Source organism: Canis lupus, chromosome 20, assembly GCF_003254725.2.
Source record: "Canis lupus dingo isolate Sandy chromosome 20, ASM325472v2, whole genome shotgun sequence".
Lineage (NCBI taxonomy): Eukaryota > Metazoa > Chordata > Mammalia > Carnivora > Canidae > Canis > Canis lupus.
In genome coordinates this window covers 26,049,830-26,072,573 of record NC_064262.1, presented here as the reverse complement: position 1 = coordinate 26,072,573, position 22,744 = coordinate 26,049,830, and the positions used below count along the sequence as shown (strand labels likewise).

At 38.6% G+C, this 22,744-nt stretch overlaps 1 protein-coding gene across 21 annotated transcripts in view; it reads right to left on the bottom strand.

Annotated features, from left to right (window-relative positions):
* The window catches only part of MAGI1 (membrane associated guanylate kinase, WW and PDZ domain containing 1), a 641,003-nt gene that overhangs the window by 100,501 nt on the left and 517,758 nt on the right, over window positions 1-22,744 (bottom strand). For 19 of the 21 annotated variants that reach the window (XM_025456491.3, XM_025456481.3, XM_025456483.3 and 16 more), the window contains 2 exons: window positions 14,284-14,490; window positions 5,869-6,070 (listed from right to left, as the gene is read on the bottom strand). In XM_025456491.3, the coding sequence (XP_025312276.1) occupies window positions 5,869-6,070; window positions 14,284-14,490 (409 nt within the window). Of the gene's footprint in view, window positions 1-5,868; window positions 6,071-14,283; window positions 14,491-19,884; window positions 19,912-20,571; window positions 20,652-22,744 lie in introns of those variants that run through there. The other 2 variants (XM_025456496.3, XM_025456498.3) reach the window with 2 other exon arrangements.

Genomic DNA, 22,744 nt, shown 5'->3' with positions numbered 1-22,744 from the left:
CACAATTATTTGAGATTCAAATCTTATTGTCAAAAACACTAATGGTTTCAGTGAAAAACAATATGCAAATGCACATACAAATCACCTCAACTGTATAAAAAGGGGGAAAAAAACTAATGAAAGGTAAAACAGTAACAACTATCATCACTGATGTTACTTCTTTGTTCACTTACAACTAGCAGAATCTGTTCTTTTACACGTATGTCACAATTTACAAGCCATCACAATAACCCTATGAGGGAAGTATTAATATATTCTAAGATGAGAAAAATGAGGACAGAGGTGAGGAAATTTGTACCAGGCTACTTAGTTGATACCTAGCAACATTGGCAATCAAAACCAGGAGTCCAACACCAAGACCCATGGTCTGCACTATTCCTAAACCAGCAAGATAGTAAAAATAGTCATTGCTGGGAAGAAGATTATTTATGATTTAAAAAAAATACTTTTGATGAGATGAGCACTGGGTGTTACATGTTGACAAACTGAATTTAAATAGAATATTTTTAATTTTTATTTATTTTTATTTTTTCAATTTTTTTTAAAGATTTTATTTACATATTCATGAGAGACAGAGAGAGAGAGAGAGAGAGAGAGAGAGAGAGAGAGGGGCAGAGACACAGGCAGAGGGAGAAGCACGCTCCATGCAGGGAGCCCAATGTGGGGTTCGATCCTCGGACTTCAGGATCATGCCCTGGGCCGAAGGCAGGCGCTAAACTGCTGAGCCATCCAGGGATCCCCTAAATAAAATATATTTTAAAAAGAAGAGAATTAAAAAAAATACTTTTGTATTTTAAGATATTGTAGTTGTAAAAAAGAACATAAGAGGGACTCCTGGGTGGCTCAGCGGTTGAATATCTGCCTTAGGCTCAGGGCATGATCCTGGAGTCCCGGGATCAAGTCCCACATAGGGCTCCCTGCATGGAGCCTGCTTCTCCCTCTGCCTGGGTCTGTGCCTCTCTCTCTGTGTCTCTCGTGAATAAATAAAATCTGTAAAATGAAAAACAACAACAACAACAACAACAAAAGAGTGATCCCACCTGCCCTGTACCCAGATTCCCCCAATGGTAATATCCTACAAAACTAAAGTACAATGTCACAACTGGGATACTGATCTGCATATGGTCAAGATACAAAACATTTTCATCATCATAAAGATCCTCATGTTACCCTTTTATAGCCACACCTGGTTTTCTTCCAATCCCTGCCCCCCAAAACCCTTTTTAAATCCCTAGCAATCACTAACCGATGTTCACCATTTCTATGGTTTTTTCATTGCAAAAATGTTCTGTGGAATCAAACATACATAATCTTTGGGGTCTGCTCCTATCTTTCATTCAGCAGAATTCCCATCAAGGTTATTGCATATAATGATAATTAGTTCTTTTTATTCCAAGTAGTATTTCATGGCATGAATGTACCAGAGTTTATCTACTGAAGGATATGTAGGTTGTTTCCAGATTTTGGCTATTTGGAATAAATCTACTATAAACATTCATGTCCAGTTTTTTGTGTGAATGTTAAGTGTTCACTTCTCTGGCCAAATGTGCAACTGGTGGGTTATATGGTAGTTGCATGTTTAGTTTTATAAGAAACTCCCCAACTGTTTTCCAGAATGCCATACAATTTTACATACCCACCAGCAATGATCTAGTTTGCATCTTTGCCATCGTTTACTGTTATTACTATTTTTTTATTTTAACCATCTTAATAGGCATGTAATGATATCTTTGTAATTTTAACTTGCATTTCCCTAATGGCTAATGATGGTGAACATTTTTTCATGTGCTTATTTGCCATCTGTATATCGGCTTCAGTGAAATGTCTGTGGTTCACTTTCTAATTGAATTTTTTTAATATTACTGTTGAGTTTTGAGAGCTCTTTATATACTCTAGATAACAATCCATTTTCAGATATGGGGTTTGCAAATATTTTCTTCCAGTCTGTAGTTTGCATTTCATCCTCTTATTGGGGTCTTTCCTGAAGCAAATGTTTTTCATTTTGATGACATCGTATTTATCAATGATTACTTATAGGGTTTGTGTTTTTGATATCAAGTCTAAAAACAAAAGTCCTTGAGCACCCCAAACATTTATTCCCAAAAAGTATAACTGCATTATGCTTTACATTTAAGTCTGTGATGATCTATTGTGAGTTAACTTTTTGTATAAAGGTGTGACGTTGAGGTTGAGGTTAATTTATTTACTTCTGGCTAAATGCTTAATCTGGTACCACTTCCTTGAAATGGCTATCTTCCCTGAATTAAAGTGTTTTGGCATCTTTGTTGAAAATCATTTGCATATATCTGTAGATCTGTTTCTGGGTTTTGTTGACCTACGTGCCCATTTCTTCACCAATACCACACAGCCTTTGTTACTAAGGTTCTAGAAGTCTTGATATCCAGTATACTGATTACTCTAACTTTATTCTTTCCTTTCAAAAGTGTTCTAGGAACACCTGCGTGGCTCAGTTGGTTAACTGTCTGACTCTTGATCTCAGCTCAGGTTCTCATCTCAGGGTTGTGGGTTAAAACAAAACCAAACCAAACCACAAAGTTTTCTAGCTATCCTAGTTCTTTTGCCCCTCTACATAAATTTTAAAATAAACTTATCTATGTTAACAAAAAACCTCACTGAGATTTTGACAGGATTTGCATTAAACCTGTATATTCATTTTGGGAGAGGTGACATCTTTACTATACAATTGAGTCTTTCAATCCATGAATAGGGGACACTTTTCAATTTGTTTAGATTTTCTTTGATTTCTTTCACCAATATTTTGTAGTTTGTAGCATACAACATCCTGTCCATGTTTTGTTAGATTTACATATAAATGGTGTTTTTCTGCAAGTAAATGTGAATTTTATTTTGAATTTTGTTGTCCACATGTTCATATAGATACACATGTGTGCTTATCTTTTGTCTTGTGATCTTGCTGAACTCACTTCTTTTAAAACTTTTTTGAACACTTTTTGTGATTTTGTACATTTCTTATGTACACTCATGTAATCTGCATAGAGGGATAGTTTTATTCCTTCTTTTTCAATCTGTAGGTCTTTTATTTCCTTTTCGTGATTTATTATCCTGGCTAGAACTTCCAAGATCATGTTGATTAAGAATGGTGGGAGGTGGGATGCCCAGGTAGCTTAGTTGGTTAAGTGACTGACTCTTGGTTTCAGCTCAGGTTATGATCTCAGGGTTGTAAGATCAAGTCCTAAGTGGGGCTCCAATCTCAGTGTGGAGTCTGCTTGTCCCTCTCCCTCTGGCTTCTCCCCACCTCTAATAAATAAATAAAACCTTAAAAAAAAAAAAAAAGGAGTGGTGAGAGCTAATATCCTTGGCTAGTCCCCAATCTTGCAGGGGAAGGTTTTTTTTTATAATCATTAATGGTTTTTTTTTTTTTTTGTATTTTACCACTAAGTATAATGTTATTTTTGGTAGATATTATAAAGTCAAGAAAATTTCCCTCTGCTATTTTTATCATGAATGAGTGCTGAATTTTGTCAAGCACTTTTACTGCATTGATGAATGTGATCATGTGATTTTTTTCCTTACTATCTTAATACGGTAGATTATATTTATGAATGTTTCACATAGTGAACCAATTTTGTATCCCCGGGATAATTCCCACTTGGTCATAGTGTAGAGTTCTTTTTCTTTTCTTTTCTTTTTAAAATTGTATGTATTTATTTATTGTGAGAAGATGCCAGTGGGAGAAGGCAAAAGTAAAGAATTTCAAGCAGACTCTGAGATGAGCATGGAGTCCAATGCAGGGCTTGATCCTAGGACCCTGAGATCATGACCTGAGCAGAAATGGAGTCAGATGCTCACCCACTCAGCCGCCCCTGTGCTACAACTCTGTAGTTTCCTTTTTTCTTAGAGTATCTTCGTTTTTGGTAACAAGGTAACAATAGCTTCATACACATATATGCTAAGTGTTCCTTCCTCCACTTCTATTTTCAGAAGGAGACTGTAGAAGTTTTATTCTTTGAGCCCTTCTCCAGTGAAACCATCTGGGCCTGGAGATTTCTTTTTCACGAGTTTTTAAATGACAAATTCATTTTCCTTAATAGTTATAGAGCTAGTTAAATTATCTATTTCATATTGGATGGGTTGTGGTAGTTCATGCTTCTCACGAAATTGGGCCATTTTATCTAAGTTGTCAAATTTATGTGTGTAGATTTGCTGGCAGCACTTTCTGATTACCTTTTAATGTCTTCAGGGTCTGCAGTGATTCCCTGTTTAAGTCCTAATGCTAGTAATTTGTGTCTTTTTAATTTTTTTTTCTTTGTCAGTTTTGTCTTGTTATTGTTCACTGAACAGCAGACTTTCAATCTATTTGAGTATAACAGATTTACGTATATTTTAATTTATTTTATAGTTTAATTGGCCATTCTGTTTTCCTTTTTTAGTGGTACATAAAAAAAAACCATGGTAAATCTTAACAGAGAATTTTGATAATAAAGCCAAAGAGCAGCATTTTAAAAACTGACTATTACTCATTAAAAAGTTATATTATCTTAGAGTTTTTAGAATGGTTACAACTGTGTATTTTTCAATTTTTAGTAAAGGTTATTTACTAAATGTTTACCTTTAACAATGTGCATTATATATGTAAATATACACACACAAATAAGATACATATATAGGTTTTTTAATTTTGAAAGACTTTCCATATCTATATACTGTAGTCCCCCTTTATCCACAGGAGCTCAGTTCTAAGACCTCTAGTAGATGCCTGAAACTATAGACAGTACTGAATCCTAAGTATACTATGTCTTCCCCTATACATGCATACCTATGATGAATTTAATTTATAAATCAGGCACAGAGATTAACAACAATAACTAATAGTAAAATAAAACAATTATAATAATATAGTATAAAAAAGGTTATATGAATGTAGGCTTTCTCTCTCTCTCAAAATACCTTAGTGCACTCTATTCACCTTTCTTCTTATAATGATGTGAATGATAAAATGTCTATGTGGTGAGATGAAGTGAGGTGAATGATAAAAACATTGTAATGCAGCATTAGGCTAGTACTGATCTTTTGACAATATATCAGGAAGATCCTCTGTTTCCAGAACACAGCTGACCACGAGTAACTAAAACCATGGAAAGTGAGACTGCAGATAAGGGTGGGTGTGGGGGGTGGTCCTGTATTCTCAAATTTTAATCTATGTACTTGCACCATGGGGGGAAAGAAAAAAGACTCAAAATGGATCAGAGACCTAAATGTAAAATGTAAACCATAAAATTTCTAGAACAAAGATAGCAGAAAATGACAGCTTTATAACTTTGATTTAAGCAAAAATTTCTCAGCCAGCACACTAAAAGCACAGCCCCCAAAAGAAAAACACTGATAAATCAGACTTCCTCAGAATTAAGAACTTCAGGCTTTTCAAAAGACATAGTCAAGACAATGATAAGAAAACTCAGGCTTGGGGAGAATGTTGACAAACCACAGAGGATAAAGGAATTATATCCAGAATGTAAGAAGAACTCTTAGAACACAACCAAACAATAAAAAACAAAAATTCCTGCCATCCAATTAAGAAAGAATAAGCAGAGGATTTAGCTCTTCCTAATGGCTCCATATATTTTATATACTATGCCATTATAGGGATAATGGGATATTTAGGGGAATTATTAACCTTATGCTTCTTCAAGCTCCTCAGATCCAATGATTAAGATGCTATGCTAATTGCTTTTTTGGACAAAGCTGGTTAAATTGCCTAAAAGAATACCATCAAGCAGGTGGTGGGTCCTTTTAGATGTAATTTACCAGTGCGGCCACTAGGGAGCAGGAAGGAAGGGGAGATGACAGAAAAGAAGTACTTCAGGGAGGAGGAATGGTATACTTTACTCTATAAAATAGACTTCTCCATTTTCGGTGTAGGCCATCTCCCAGTTCTCAGGTAGAGGACCTAAATTATCCTCTGCACAAAGAGGTAGGTATTGAGGGAACTTCTGAGAAGCGTCCGTGATGGGAGCAGCGACGATGCTACTATTCACAGGCGGTAGTGCTGCTTCTTGGAGAGTGTGTTCTTCTTGGTCACCAGAATCGGCTGTTAAATTGCAGGGAGATAGAGAAAAGAAATTCATCAATCATATCCCAAGCCAAGGAGTTCACTACTGTTTGTGTCTGTATTCTTAAAAGCCCTCACTCTTTCTTAATTGCTCACCATCAACTCTATTCTGTTTTATTTAGATGGAAATTCTTTCAATAGAAATCAAAATGACATACCACATTTATTAGACCTAAAAAGAAAGAAGAGATAGACATGCTCAAATAATGCATTGCTCAAAATCTTGGAAAAGCCAAAGAACAAATTCATGACTCAAAACCTCAAGTCTCTTGTATTAATAAGGCCATCAAAACACAGAATGAGCCATACTCTTGCTCTTAGGTATCATTTGGCTTCATGATTCAGACGTCCCTGGAGAGCAAGAAGAAAGTCCATGCTGCAAACACAGGTATAGTGGCATCATTATCCATTTTTGTATCAATTATTTAAAACATTTTTGGTAGACAATGGCAAAGATCAAAGACTGGCATATCAAACTGGAAAGTATACAGAACTTTAGAATATAGACACAGCTATACCAATGAGTCAGAGTCGAGCCTCTTTTGGAAAAGTGAGGGGAATGTTCCTGTGAAAACCAAGACAGTTACCCCCAGAACAGGATCATGTGGGTGGACTAACTTGACTTGGGCCTTAAAAGAAGACTCTAAGTACATGAATCTCCTTGCCTCCTTATTAACTAGAAACATCAAGAGTTGATGTCATCAAAGTATCCACAAATGGCACTGTTGACATTCTGGCTGAATTTTTATAGAGGCCAAGAATATTAAACATCAGTCTCCATGGGGCTTTAAAACATAATAATCAAGGGTTGTAGTTATTTTCTATCTCCCACAGTAATTCTCCTGTAGACATTTCTGATTTCTGAAAGCAGACTGAGGAATAATAAAAGGCTGTTTTCAAATCTTTCTCCAATGAGTAGCGCTCAATGACACACATAAGAATGAGGGTAATTCAAAGTTTGGATGGAGGACATGTTAAGCCTATTAAGCACCTCCACCAAAAATCCATCACCATTGCAGGCTGCCATGCATCTCTCTCATCTTTTCCTAGAATCACCTCTCAGACCTCCCTTTAGAAATCCATCCATTCAAAGTCCTCGTGGTCCAGGTGGGGGCTCACTTAAACCCATTCCTAGCCCATGTGGTGGGCCTAAGTGGCACTATCACTTTTGTCTGTGATCAGATAAGGAACATAATCCAAACCAAACCAGGCATTGAAATTGCCTGCAATTACCCTCCTGATGCTGAAATTATGAAGCTGACAGACTCTCATGCCACAGGTGCTGGTGGCCATCTTGACAAGCTTGGCAAGACCTGCCTTAGAATTGAGGCTCCACAGAGGAAAGCAGAAATGAGAGGTAAAGTCACCTCATGCCTTTGATTGAGCCATTGATTCTATGTGCTCCCAGCCTCTTCAATTGCTTGATCCCCTAAATTCTTGCTTAAGCCAGTTTGAGTTGGTTTTACAATATGTATCCATGACTGGAGATTAAGAAAGCAACTGGAGGGACACCTGGGTGGCTCAGTGGTTGAGCCTCTACCTTTGGCTCAGGCCGTGATCCTGGAGTTCCAGGATCAAGTCCCACACCTGGATCCCTGCATAAAGCCTGCTTCTTCCTCTGCCTATGTCTCTGCCTCTCTCTCTCTCTCTCTCTCTCTGTCTCTCATGAATAAATAAAATCTTAAAAAAAAAAAAAGCAACTGGGATTTTGAAGTAGAAAAAAGGAAATGAGGCCAACATGGAAGAAATATTTCGAAATTACTATCAATAAAAAATAAATTCAAAACTTGGCAAGATTTAAGAGAGTCGCCCTTAGTCTCTAGGAGCCAACATTTAATCATTTCTGATATTTTTAGAATGTACACATCTCACATGGATACATAACAATCACCTGGAAAGACTGCTAAAATGCAGATTCTGACTCCTTACTACAAAGATTTGGGAGAAGATTCCAAAAAGTGCATTTTTAAAGCACCTAGTGATGAAGATTCAAGTACCAGAATCATATTTTCAGGAAAGAGATAAAGAATTTTCTAGTGACTCTGTCAGCTTCTAGGAGGGGTTTTGTCCTACTGCCAAGGGGCCAGAGTAGGAGACAAACTCCTCGGTCTGCCAGAGGCACAAATGATACATTTAGAAGGGGTACTAGAGAGAGAGTGCAGCCTGTCTGAAGGGAGCAAGGAACTCAGTGCCAGGTAATTAGCATCCTTTTTTTTTTTTTTTAAGATTATTTATTTATTTATTCATAGAGACAGAGAGACAGAGAGAGAGGCAGAGACATAGGCAGAGGGAGAAGCAGGCTCCATGCTGGGAGCCCGATGTGGGACTTGATCCAGGGTCTCCAGGATCACGCCCTAGGCTGCAGGCAGCGCTAAACTGCTGCACCACCGGGGCTGCCCGGTAATTAGCATCCTGAGGAAAAGTGGACTCAGTATCTCTAGATCTCTGGCTTTTTAAGAGAAGGTGGGAATCTGTGTATTTAGGTAAACACTCCAAATATTTCAATCACAATTCCTTAAAAAAAAATAATAATAAAGCAATATCGCACAACCAAAAAAGAAAAAAAGAGAGAAAAAAAAAGAGAGATTACTGATTATAAGCACTGACTCAGGATCCAGACTGCTTGACTTTGAAGCCTGGCCTCACCCCTTATTAATGTGGGCAACACAATTAACTTCTATATGCTTTGGTTTCCTCATCTATAAAATGGAGATCATCATATCAAGTCCACAGGATTATGGGGAGGACTACATGAGTAAAGAAGCCAGGACAGTGTCTAGCATATGGTTAACAGCATTTGTCAGCTGCCATCATCATCGGTTTCTTCTTCATCAAAGTTATTATGAGTAACCTTTTCTCCAGGTCACATCTGGCCTTTAGGAAACTGGCAGAAAAATGATGAATGTGATATCAGACTACAATCATAGGTTTGCCTATTTCTAGCTGTGTGACTTTGGAACCTTTCTAAGCATCTGTTTCCTCATCTGTAAAGTGGGAACAATGCACATGCCATGAGAACTGAAGGACTAAGGACAAGTAAAATGCTTACCAAAGTGCCTGGCCTTCAGTGTGGGCGTCATGGCTACTCAGGACTGGAACCTACTACTGGAAATGCCAATATACTAGAGCCAGTGATCATCTCTTAACACGACATTTAAGAGCTAGAGAAGTACCAGGACAATGGATGACATTCAATAATTTTACTAAAGAATTTTAATTAACCCATTTTAATAGAAACTGGGTGTAACAGGAAAAAGGCATGGCAATCGGTGGGACATAAATGTGAAATGATGTGGCTTCACACTGAGGATGTATAGTTAAAAAAAAAAAAAAGGGGGGGGCCTGCCAGGGTTCCAAAGCTTCAACTATGGGGAGGGAATATTAGCAGACTGGCAAGATATCTAAGTAACTGTAATTTCCTAAAGACAAATGAAAATCTTTCTAGCAACTGGATCTTATTTTGTATTATCCAAATATTTTGTATGTTATATATTTTGTCTTCTTTTAAAAAAATGCTTTATTGAGGTATGATTGACATACTAAAAGCCATGATATTTTTTATCAAAAGAATTTTTTTAGCTTCACTGACGTATAACTGACAAAATGGTAAGATACTTAAAGTATACATCATGATGATGATTTGATATGGGTATATATACATTGTCAAAGGATTCCTCCCATCTAATTGATTAACCAAAAACAAAAACAAAAACAAAAAAAGCCATAGATATTTAATGTAAACAATTCGACATGTTTGGCTTTCTGTGTCTTCTTTCCAGTTCAACAGAACCTTAAACCATCTTTCTCTCAAAGAAAATAGGAATTCCAACAATGAGATGCTGGGACAAAATACGGACTTAAAAATTCATAGCCCTAATCATGGCTTTGACTTTGACATATACTCTGATTTCAGAAAATTTTTCATTTGATTTCATAAAATCTTTCATGTGATTTACCAAACATTTAAGAGTACTGCCATAACTTTCTTAGAACGGTTGCTAATGGATCCAAACAGGATAGGTAGAATGATTACTGGAATACAGAATGGATGAGGGAACAAGGAAGCCTGGTTCTCCCACTGTCTAGTAGGGGAGTACACACCATTCCTCGGTGTTCTCACCAGCAAAATGGAGAAGTTAATGCCTAGGTTGCTTAGCTCTCAACATTTCCAGGTGGTTTCTAGGATCTGTGTGAAATTGACTTGTAAACCATAAATGAACATAAATTACTTTTTCACTTAAAGGAAATAAGAAGTTCCCAAGCATTTACATATACATACACATACTTGGGGGCTTCCGAAGGGGACTTTGAGAATATAAGGTCATGTCAAAAATACGTTTCTAGAGCCTGTATTATAGGATATCTACTTTTAGATTTAGGTGCATTTCTGACTGCATACAGAGCTAATAAACTCTGTATTTAAAACACAAAGAGCACTGGATAAGCATGCAGGCTCTGAAGTTAGCTTTTGGGGTTTGACACTCACTGGCTTTGTGATCTTGGGCAAGCTATTAGAGCTCTCTAGTATATGTGTAAAAAGCTTTACAAAGTGCCGGAGAAACATTAGCTCTTATAGTAATATCATCTCTTCACATTCCAAAGCAATGCTTTATCATTGCCTGCTAATGGAAAAGAAACATCAGCAACCTCATGTTCAAAAATAGGGGAGGCTGCTGAGAGAAAAAAAGGAAAAGCCTCAAAATACAATTAAATAACATTTGGTGTCTCTTAGAGGGAGTTAAAGGATGGTGGTTTGTTACAGATTTTCCAAGCTGTCTAAAACAAGGTACTTATACCAATGCTTTCATTTGGTATAAATAACTGTGTGCTTTGGTCAGTGGTATGCTTTGGTCAGTGGTCATGAAGCATGCATGAAGAGTGTTCATTCTCAAAGGCTCGTTTAGGCCAATAATTTGGGCACAGTTTGTAAAAGACTGGCCTATTGCTTTGTGCTCAACAGTCAGTACCACAGGGAGTATCTGGGATGACTCTTCATTGCTCAGCTCTTGCCTCAGTCACTGATGACAGAAAAGAATTGAGGCTGTCCCCTGGATGCTTCTTGCCACAGTCTCTTGCTCTTTTGCCTATAAACATTCCCAATATTATTCACACACTTTGTACCTCCTTCAAAAGACTAAAGCAGAAGTCACCTAAGATAGTAGCAACAGCATGTTAATTAAAATATTTCAGTAAATATTTTTATTTTTAAAAATTTTTTAAGATTTTATTTATTTATTCATGAGAGACATCGAGAGAGAGAGAAAAAGAGAGAGAGAGAGAGAGAGGCAGAGACACAGGCAGAGAGAGAAGCAGGCTCCATGCAGGGAGCCCAGTGCAGGACTCAATATCAGGACTCCAGGATCACGCCCTGGGCCGAAGGCAGACGCTCAACTGCTGAGCCACCCAGGCGTCCCTCTCAGTAAATATTTTTAATAGCTTCATCATGTTTCTCTATGTGGATACAACACTCATTCCTTTATCATAACTCTCCCAACCAGGAGCCAAGACCTCATTATGTTATTGTCACTCTATGCACCAAGTAGCTGGTGGATTGGTACTTAAAGTGGTTCAGAGAGCAAAATGCTTTGACATAGCTAGTTTGATACACATATCATAGGCCGGGTAGTGTCAATTATTTGAAAGAATTTATATGAGTTAGGGTATGACAGGTTGTCAACTGTCATAGTTATAGCTTGGTAAGTGAGGAGGCATTTACTCAACATACTGAGGATGCCCATCACATGTGTATCTGAAGATAATTTCTCTCTGCATCCTATCAGCTTTCTTGGTGTTAAGGACAGGAAGCGAAAGAAGATAGTCAGCTACCACTTGACTTTTGTGTGGGTGTATGGAGAGCAAATGATCAAACTGATTCTAGCAATGATAACCTGGGCCCCAAAGTTTTTCTCTGATGCCAGAATTTCAAGTGAGCTTCTAATGGAGTCAGTTTCTGAGGCAAGCCTTCTAGAGATCAAGATTTATGGTAGCTAGAAACAGGAAGAGCAGTAAAACCTAGAGTCAATAAATCCTACTTTGTTCTTGCTTTATACCAAGAAATCTACTTAATAAAGAGGATAAGTAAGGGATACACATTTCTTGGGGACCATCCAGTCCACATGGCAGAGCTATTTCAGTGCACATCATTCCGAAGGTCTTATTTCTGTGCCCACAACTATGCTTTGGGTTATATTATCATTTGCTATCCTTACTTATTGGAAGATCAAGACATTATAATGTTAGCTACTTTTTAAAAGAAGTATTAGCTCTTTTTCTTCATAATCTGCTTCTCTATCAGCAAGGACTACTATACATGAATCATGTATTTCTAAGTAAGTGAAATGAGCTGATCTCAACAAATGCATATGTAAAAGATGGTAAATTTCTTCTAGCTATTATGACTATGGGTCAGCCCGTGGCCTAACCATTCTAACTAGAAAATGGAGATTTTCATGGAATCAGATTCTAGAGCTGAAAGGGAGAACTTAGATATGATTTAACCTTACCCATGAACCAAGAAGCTAGGATAACAAACTAGATCTCCCTTTACTCAATGCTTCTTGCAGAAAGATTGGGTTACTATTATAGCAATAAAACCATCAGAAATTATTTTAATTGTCACCTTGAAGAATTTAAGGCTTCTGAGCTTAATGAATTAGAAAACTTCAGGAGGCAGCCTGGGTGGGTCAGCAATTTAGCGCCACTTTCAGCCCAGGGCCTGATCCTGGAGACCTGGGATGGAGTCCCATGTCAGGTTTCCTGCATGAAGCCTGCTTCTCCCTCTGCCTGTGTCTCTGCCTCTTTCTCTGTCTTTCATGAATAAATAAATAAAATCTTTTAAAAAAAAGAAAGAAAACTTCAGAGAGGCTTATATGGGTTCTAGGAAGCATTCAACTAATACAAGTATTTCCCTAAATATTCTATTAGATTTGCTAATGCAAGGAGGAAAATACAAGCTTAATTCCCCCTTTATTGGAATTTAGTCTAATCAAGTAATAACAGAAGTATGGTGATGTCAGGAAAGTTCACTAAGAGAGAGGAAGTTCTCATATACTGCAAATAGAGAATTCCCCCAGAGTGATACACTAAATATTGAGGAAACTACTAAAGTAGAAGAAAAATAGAAGAAACAAGCTGTTCTTCAAAGTCACAATACTATAAACTGGAGTGACTCCTGTCTTGCGCAGTTGTGAGTCCCTATATAAGGTCAAACCTTCATATAGTGAAAAATATCTTTGAACAGTTCTGGGTCACTACACTAACCCAAGAAATATACACCATAGTCTCTATGAATGGTACCCCTAGGAATTGTGCAATACTCAACCTGTATAGTCTTACTCAGAGGCATTGTCCTTGAAGATCCCCTCATAAAATATGGTATACCTAAGCTTGGGCATAGATGCCCCTGAATGCATATTTAAACGCATAATGCAAGGAGTATTATATGCTATGTAATATAGGGATCCCTGGGTGGCTCAGTGGTTTAGTGCCTGCCCTCGGCCCAGGGCGTGATTCCAGAGTCCGGGGAATCAAGTCCTGCATCAGGATCCCTGCATGGAGCTGGCTTTCCCTCTGCCTGTGTCTCTGCCTCTCTCTGTGTCTTCATGAATAAATAAAATATTTTTTAAAAAGATATAATCAAGTATCCATTATGTTTCCATCTTTCTCCAGTTAGGGGATATAGAAAAATTGAACAAGTTAACTGAACACTATACAATTCCACTGTAATCTCTATTTACAAAGGTGGAAGATAAAAGGATGCTACCAGCCTTCCATACAGCATCAAAGGATATTAAACTGTGAAGCAAGTCCTCATATTTCTCTTTATAAGCCACGAGGCATAATTACAGAACAGTGTCAAGACCAAGAAATAAATGAACAAAACACAAATATTCTTAATACATACCATTTTGAAGTGAAGGAAACAATGCTGATTCTTCTTGATTCCCTTCTATAGACATTTCCCTCTAGCATTTTTAAGATATTTGGGAGAAGTTAAAATATTCTTGCAAAGAATCATGGAGATAGATCATGGAAAAGACCACCCCTTCCTCAAGCTTTGCATGGTCAGTTTGAATTTTGTCAACCCTTCCGAACAGTTCTTGAGAAGAGATACCTTTTCTTCGCTCTCTGCAAAACCCTCTCACCACCCCTTATCCCAAGTCCATCAAGGGGGAAGGTGGTCTGGTCTTTACCTGTAAAGCTACTGTTCATTTCAGGAACGTCATCCTCCTCCTCATTCTCCGCATGGACTATGCCAGCATTTTGCATATCATTGTAGGATTTGGTTCGCTTTGGGGTCGACTGCTTGGAGCCAGACTGAAGGCTTTGCAAGGCATCCGTTGTGATCACTTTCCCACTGACTGGCTGGCTAGGAGGTTTGGGTGTCCCATAATAGTTTCCTAGGTGATGGAGAGACACATTTGCATGTTTTAGAAAGAATACTTTGTGTTTTTTTTCAAGGCTTCACATCTGAATCTCTCAGCACATTGGGGAAAAAAATTTTTTTTTAACTAGAAAACCAGAACACACTGTATTTCATTTCTGGAATAGGTTACAAGAGATGTGGTTCCTACCAAGGTAGACATGGTGATTTCAGAAGTCAGGAGGAAAGCTGCATTGTTTAGTTGCAAAGAACCTACTAGTAGTAAAAACAAAGCTGGCTGTAATGAATAGCAAAACTTCCTCCTCATTACATTTGAAATTCAATTGGTCACTTTTTTATATATATGCACCAGAATAATGCTAAACCCAATTTAGAGTTAGCTTCACAGAAAATAAAAAATTCATTACTGCCAGCACCTTTACGTGCCTACAAAGTCAAGGTCACCTTCCCTTAATAAGGGGACTCCTTAAGAGGAAACCAGGGCACTATTTAAAAAGGAAGCCTGTGAATACCACGTGGCACCTCTTTAACTGAATGGCAGGCTTGACTCTCAGGGTCATGTGGGGTGGGAGCAAACCCTTGCCAAGTTTTAACAGAAAACTGTGTCAATGGTGGCACGCTGGTCACTCTTTTAGGAAATATCCATTTCACTTTGAGCCACTTTCTCCCCACATTTGACTCAATGTTCTAAGTGATTCTAAATAGTACCTGGGGGGATCCCTGGGTGGCACAGCGGTTTGGCGCCTGCCTTTGGCCCAGGGCGCGATCCTGGAGACCCGGGATCGAATCCCACATCAGGCTCCCAGTGCATGGAGCCTGCTTCTCCCTCTGCCTGTGTCTCTGCCTCTCTCTCTCTCTCTGTGACTATCATAAATAAATAAAAATTAAAAAAAAAGAATCTTTAAAAATAAATATATAAATAAATAGTACCTGGATGGATTTTTACATTTTATTATTTTAATAAATGTGTATATTTTTAATGTGGATTTAAAAATGTAGCTACGAAGTCATGGTTTTAATATAAAGTTTACTTTTCAAATTAAGTGAAAAAGCAATACTTTTTAAAAGTGACTTTCTTGTTTTAAAAGTCAGCTATATATAATAAAAAATAAGTAACTGAATAAATAATAGTAATGGCAGTGATTAGAGTTTCCTTTTGAAAACTTAAGTTAAAAAAATAAGTTATTTTAAAGAATATTCCAAGTAAATAATAGATATTATGCTCAGATATGGACAAAACCATAAAGGTGATTCATGAACAGCCAAAGTTTGAAAAATACAGCTCAATAATATGTAGTGACTACATGATAAAAAAAATAGCACTAGAATGCCACTAATCCAATCCCCATCACACATCTTCTAAAGGAAGGCCAGGAAGATAAATTACACTGAGTCCTTCAATAAATCCTAAGCAATGTTTGTAATTCTTTGCTTGGTAAAGCAGAATTTATACATAATAACAAATCTCGTACACACTGTTTCTTCCCCAGGATTCATCCCACTGTCTAACTTCAGTACATAATTACATAAAGTAGACATTTTATTACACAAGTACAAAAGCAAAAGGAGACAGTAACATATTGCTGTGCATGAGACACACAGGTGGTCAAGGACTGGCTTCCATTGAGCCTTTATTTTATAATTAAAATCTTTTTATTAATATCATTTTTAAAAAATATTTGTCAAACCACACTTACAAATATGCACAACCACTTTCTTTGACAGTGGTGTGACAGTGCAAGTCAGCAGGGAAACTAACCACACAAGTTAAAACCTATAGTAGACTAATGGGTACCATGTTTGAGTTAGAAGGACACCAGAGTAAAACCTGAAAGACATTTTGGAGGTTTGTACTCCACTCAATCATCATAGTTCTTTCACAGAAGATGACGGTATCAGTTTCTTCAAAAAACTTGTCAAGTTTCCAACATAATGGTCTGGGATGGGATATAACCAACCTGAAGAAAGCCATCCCATATATGTTTTTAGAGGCATTTCCATAGAGCTTACATCTAAGGACATCCCACGTCTTTGTTGAAGTTGAAAGCAGGCCATAGTGCTGAGTTTTTCATGGACTGAGGACTGTTAATGCAGTTTAGGCAAGTAAAACAGCTATTTAAAAATTCATCTTCGGGATCCCTGGGTGGCGCAGCGGTTTGGCGCCTGCCTTTGGCCCAGGGCGCGATCCTGGAGACCCGGGATCGAATCCCACGTCGGGCTCCCGGTGCATGGAGCCTGCTTCTCCTTCTGCCTATGTCTCTGCCTCTCTCTCTCTCTCTCTCTGTGTGACTATCATAAATAAATAAAAATTAAAAAAAAAAAAAAAAAAAAATAAAAATTCATCTTCACAGGGAAAAAAAAGAGAGACGAACTCTAATGAATTTAATTCTAATTCCCTCTGACCACCATTACACCAAAGTATCATGTGCATTTTTGAGTTGCAAGTGAAACAAAGACCAATGTCTACATAAGACGACTTCACCAAAAATATGGAACCAAAGGATGGGTCCTTTTATTTATAATTTTATCATTTTACAAACATTATCATTCACTTTCAGGGCCATTAAACCAAAGCAACATTCAGGAAATTGTTGTGACTTAAAAAAAATCAACGAAAATGTAGATACCCTCAGTTTAGGACAAAAATAAATATCGGGAAAAGAAAAGTTCTCCATACATTTGACAACTACGTGTGGATTTTCCTCAGTTTTCAAGTTCAGAATCTTTCTTAATAAATGATGAGCAGATTTCTTAATGCAACTATAAACTCCCTAAAACAATCCACTTACTCGTAGTTGTTTACTGTTTCTGAAAATTAGTTTAAGATTGACTGGAGACCAAAAAAAAAAAAAAAAAAAACATATTATTAGGCTGAACCACATGCAATGGCTGTTGTAGAAGACAAGCTGTTGTGTAGCAGTAATCTCATCAGGTTAATCTAAGGTACAGGCATGTAGGTGGTGAAGAGACAGTCTGGGCTTCAAATCCTAGCTTCACCACTAACTGGCTCCATAATCATAGGCATCTAACCATTCAACAAACAAACAAACAAGAAAAAAAAAAAAACCTCTTTGTCCTCTTCTATAAAACTAGGATTCTATGAATACCTAGTTACTATCTAGAGCACCGGTTTTGAGGATAAAATGCAATGGTCCATTGAAAGCCTTTAATCCACACTAAAGTCGGCCACTACACTGAGCCTTGATAAATGCTACTTAATGTTGATAGTTTCTCTTTCTAATCTTTCAAATGAGCTCATTTCACCATGTTGGAAGGATTAATGAGACAATGTGTCTGAGGTGCCTCCCACAAGATAACTGAATATTATTCCTTTACTCTTGTAAGGGAACAAGCAGCAAAACTTGCCAATGACCAAATAACCTTGGGCAAGTTTTTTTTTTTTTAACCCTCAGTCTAATACTTCTCCCATCTGACAGAAATGACAGCCCCAGCCTGACTGACTTCACAGGATTATAACTTTCTAGAAGGTATCCTGTAAACTCTAAGGAGTTATAAATGGGAAATGGTGTAATTATTCAAATCCCTCCAGCATTTCTTATCTTCCATATTGCCTACAAACTTTAAGGAGAAGTTTATTTCTAGTAGTTCTCTAACTATAGAGGGTTCAACTTGCCTTCAAAGACATTGTCCACCTCTCCCCCCTCCACACACACACCGATTTAAAAAAGATAACTTGAATTAGTCACTAACATATAAAAATGGAATGCTTCTGATTAAAATCTGGATATACTGAGAAGTGCTGCTTGACAAACTGTAAGTTCTGGTTCCTTAGATTCCGTCTCTCCCAGACAGTGTTGATGACATGTGTGTGACCACAGCCAATTTACCTGGAACACACTACATTCATTGAATTAAGGGTTTTGTTTTTTTTTTTTAAAGATTTTATTTATTTATTTGACAAAGAGAGAGAGCACAAGCAGAGGGATAGGAAGAAGCAGGCTCCTTGCCGACCATAGAGCCTGACATGGATTCTGGGAACATGGCTTGAGCCGAAGGCAGACGCTTAACCAGTTGAGCCACCCAGGTGCCCCTGCATTAAGGATTTCTGCAGAGAACTTGTTCTCCCACCTTTGGTGTGTCCCTGTCCTTGCTAGATGAATATCTTGGCCCCAGTCAAGAAGAGCTTTGCTAAGGCTGCTGTAATGCAAAGGCATGGGCATACAAAGGGGCTTAGACACAGAAGGGAGGGAAGAAAACCTAAAACTTCAAAAATGGCCTCAATAACTCGAAGACTGGTCTTAGTGATTTGATTCTGGGTAAATGTGGTTTTGGTCCCTTGGACTCCGGGTGGATGGAGTTATGCTGAAATCCCATGTTGTCTTCACCAAGGAAGGATGGGCAGGATGAGTGGTGCATTTGCTATGGGCCAGGCACCATGGGTTCACTGTTTCGACCTGCCCTCTTCACTTTCCGCATCTAGCTGCCTGGCCCCTGGGCATGTCCCTTACAACTGGCCTCTGCCAGCAAACTCTCTGTCTTATCAAGCTTCCACGCTGGTCATCATCAGGCCAAGCCTGGCCATGGTAGAGTGCAAACTTACAGACAGTATGCGCAACAGACTTCCTGTGAGGAATACATGGATCACTTGACGGTATTAAATAAAAATCAGATGAAGAATTAGAAGCGATTAAAAAATTAATTGGGTTATCACCTGGCAGCCTTTACAGTTTCTAGGAGACCTGAGTCTAACTGTCCTACACTCCCCACGTTAGCTAACACACACTTCCTGAGGTGGCTGGCTCCCTCTCAAGTGGGAATGTGTGTGTCTCTGCAGCTATTTTCAAAACTGGCTCTACAATAAAACTTAACAGGGATGGTGGCTGGGGAGGGAAGAGAGGGCAAGGGAAGACAGAAGAGGAAGCCACTGCTGGCCTTAATTAACAGGCACAATCTTTGGCCATGACCAAGCCAAAGAAAATATTTTCTGACATGCATTTAAAAATTAATGGGGACTGCAAATCAATTTTTAGAGCTTGATAAAATATTTAAGGAGGACCATAACCCTGAGTTTTAAGCCAGAATGAATCAAATCTACACAGCCTTTCACTCTACAAGTTTAGTATTCATTTATCTCACTATAGAGCTTTTTTTTAATTTCTGCCAGCCACTATGCCAGACACTAGAAATAAAATGTAAAAAAGGGGATGAAAACATGATCTTCATAAATGCTCTTGTGTGGCACACATCAGTTTTCTTATTTTAAAGATTTTATTTATTTATTTATTTGAGAGCAAGCGAGAGAACATGAGCAGGAGAGAGGGGAAGAGAGAGAAGCAGACTCCTCACTGAGCAGGGAGCCCGACTGGGGTCTCGATACCGAGGACCCCGGGGATCACAACCTGAGCTGAAGGTAGACGCTTAACCCACTGAGCCACCCAGGCGCCCTTACCTCAGTTTTCTTAAATGTCGTGCAAACAATAAAGTTCTGTTGGCATGGAGATTCTGACTGAGTGGGTCAGGGTAGGGCCCAAGATTCTGAATTTCTAACAAGTACTCATGGTGCACTAGATCACCATTGCTCTTTAGGAGATGAGGAACACGGAGGCCAAGGCCAGTAGAAATGCCTGCCTTATGAGTCACTGGCTGGTCCAGGTTAAATAAGCACTCAGGCTCTTTGTCCTCCAGTTTATAATTCTATGCAGGAGGTGGGTGGGAGCCGGGGACACTTGTCTGTCCACTTCCTATAGAACAAGCTTCTGAAACTAAGAACAAGATGGTAGTGACTACCAATAGCTGGGAATCTATAGTATATGTCTTCAATGGGGCAATATGACCCCCAAGGGGGCAAAAGTCGGTTTGGGGTGTGGCAGGGTATAAAAGTCTTACTCTTTTTATGCGTAAAGCACAGATATATATATATATAGTATCTAAGGCCAAAGACATCCAGGATCTCTGTTTTTGCTAGCCTCACAGTCATGCCATTATCATCCACTTGTCCTCAGAGACTATTTCTGACCCCCACCCCCAATTAGATCAAAACCACCCTTAAATGTCCTCAGGGAACCATGTACCTCTCCTTCCCAATGCCTGTTGTTGTAATCATCATATGGTTTAACTGACCAGTATCGGTCTTTACCTCTAGACCACAAGCACCATGAGAGCAGGGACAGTCTCTGCTTTTGTACACTACTGCATCTCCAGGCCTAATGCAGTGCCAGCCCATAGAATTAGGAATTCTCTGAGAATGAGGAAATAAACAAGTAGAGACAGCACACAGGAATTCCAGCCAGGGATGCTCCTCCATACCTCTATTGTGGATCTGGTTTTTTAATAGCATGACTCATGGCAGTTTCTTCCCAGTCCATCAATCACATCTCAGTGACCTCAGATCTGCACTACTTCACTTTCCACTTGCTTGCTCAGCACATGATGGTATCAGTCCTAAAACACCCATCGCTTTCTTTTTACTCTTCCCTTTCTTACCTGCTCCACCCTACAGAAACATGATTTGCACGCAAAGGACAATAAGCCACTGTCCTATAATAAGATGTTTGTTCTTGCCACTGCCATTTGGCTTTGAACAGAAGAGGGTAATATAACTTAATAGCTTTGTGACCCTGAGCAAGGTAAGGGACCTCTCTCTTTGTGGCCTCAGTTCTCATGGTATAAAGATAAGAAAAGTACTCATCTAGCAGGTTTTTTTGTGTAGATGAAATTAGACACTGTGTACAAAGAACTCACCATTGCGTTTGGAACAATGTTAGCATGTAATGAACCCTAGCAGTCTTAAGTGGCACCTACTGTTGTAGACCAATAAAAGCTCTAAAATACAGAAGAGGGTGTTGTTATCAAATGTATATTTAAAGAACAATATTAATCAAAATTTACCTTTATTGTGTACCTCTCATGTCACTACCCATACATTCACTTACTATAATCTTCATTAATACTCCTATGGAAAAAGAGACATCAGTATTCCCAGATGACAATGAGATTCACACAATGTGTAAATGGGGACTAGCGCTGACATGTCCCCAACACTTATGTTGTCAACTCCAGGAATCTCTGTGGATCTCTAAGCAGGGAATTAAGCGAAACTACCCTGGCACCAGCCTCTTCATCTTCATATGCAGAGGAACAGCCTATTGCAGCACAGATTCCCTTTGGTTATTCTCATTATCAACAGAGAACATTCCATGGTGGAGTTTGCCAACAGAGCTTATCACAACAGACGGCTTCCAAGGCCTGCCAAAGAACAGGACTCCAGACTGTCTCGTTTTCCTCAATGACAAACAAGAACTCTCTTCACCCCTGCTTTATCTCTGTGTCCCCAAAAAGTATACCCTTGGCAGCTGCTTTTTTTGTAGACCTTCTAGGAAGCAAAAACAATAACATTATTGAATGCAGACATCCCTCTCCTTAATTAACATGCAGAAATATGCAACCCATAACTCGAATTTAAAATGTCACACTGGCACTGCACTTCCATGCTGAGGGAAAACCTTTGCAATGCTCAAAGTGTATAATCAGCCTCTTCTACCCAGAGGCATTTGTAAAACAGGCATGTTTGGAACCACCCCCACTGAATAGTTCATCCCTTGTAAACTCTCTCCTAGAGAAGTCCCAAGGGCTGGCTGAGGCAGCAACCTGTCTCACTGAGTGAAAATGTCAACAAGAAAAAAAAAAAAAAAAAAGAAAGAAAGAAAGAAAGAAAGAAAAGCAAGGCAAAGAGAGATGGTGCAGCTGATTTATTTTAAGCACCGTATCAAATAAATTTGTTCAGTGCCACAATTAGGAATTTGAGCCAAGGAGGAAAGACACATTTATTTCTGTTTTCTTTGCCTTGATGTCAAATCTATCTAATGACAGGAGGAGGCGTTGGTTCAAATTGCAAAGCAGAGATCAATGATGAGCTCCACAAATAGCTTCTATGCTTTGTGAGGGACAATAGTTAGGCTCTTAATGTAGACAGGTAGAGCCACTAACTGGTGGAGTGAATGCAACTCTCAGCATTATAGCTGCTGGGGCACAGGAAGTTTCATTATGCAGCCCCTAGCCCCACCACCAAACCTGGTCCTTTCCCAAGTTCCTTATCTCAGCAAATGGTACCAGCATCCATCTAATTATGTAAGACAGAAACTAGGAGTCATAAAGAAGGACCACGATCACTTGCATCTTCTACCTCCTTCTTATAACTGCTACATTTACCAAGTCCAGCTTTTTACATTCACATTAATATCTCAAGATGTAGTCATCTCACCACCGCCACCACCACCACAGTGCAAAGCTGACTCCATCTAGGGTTGCCA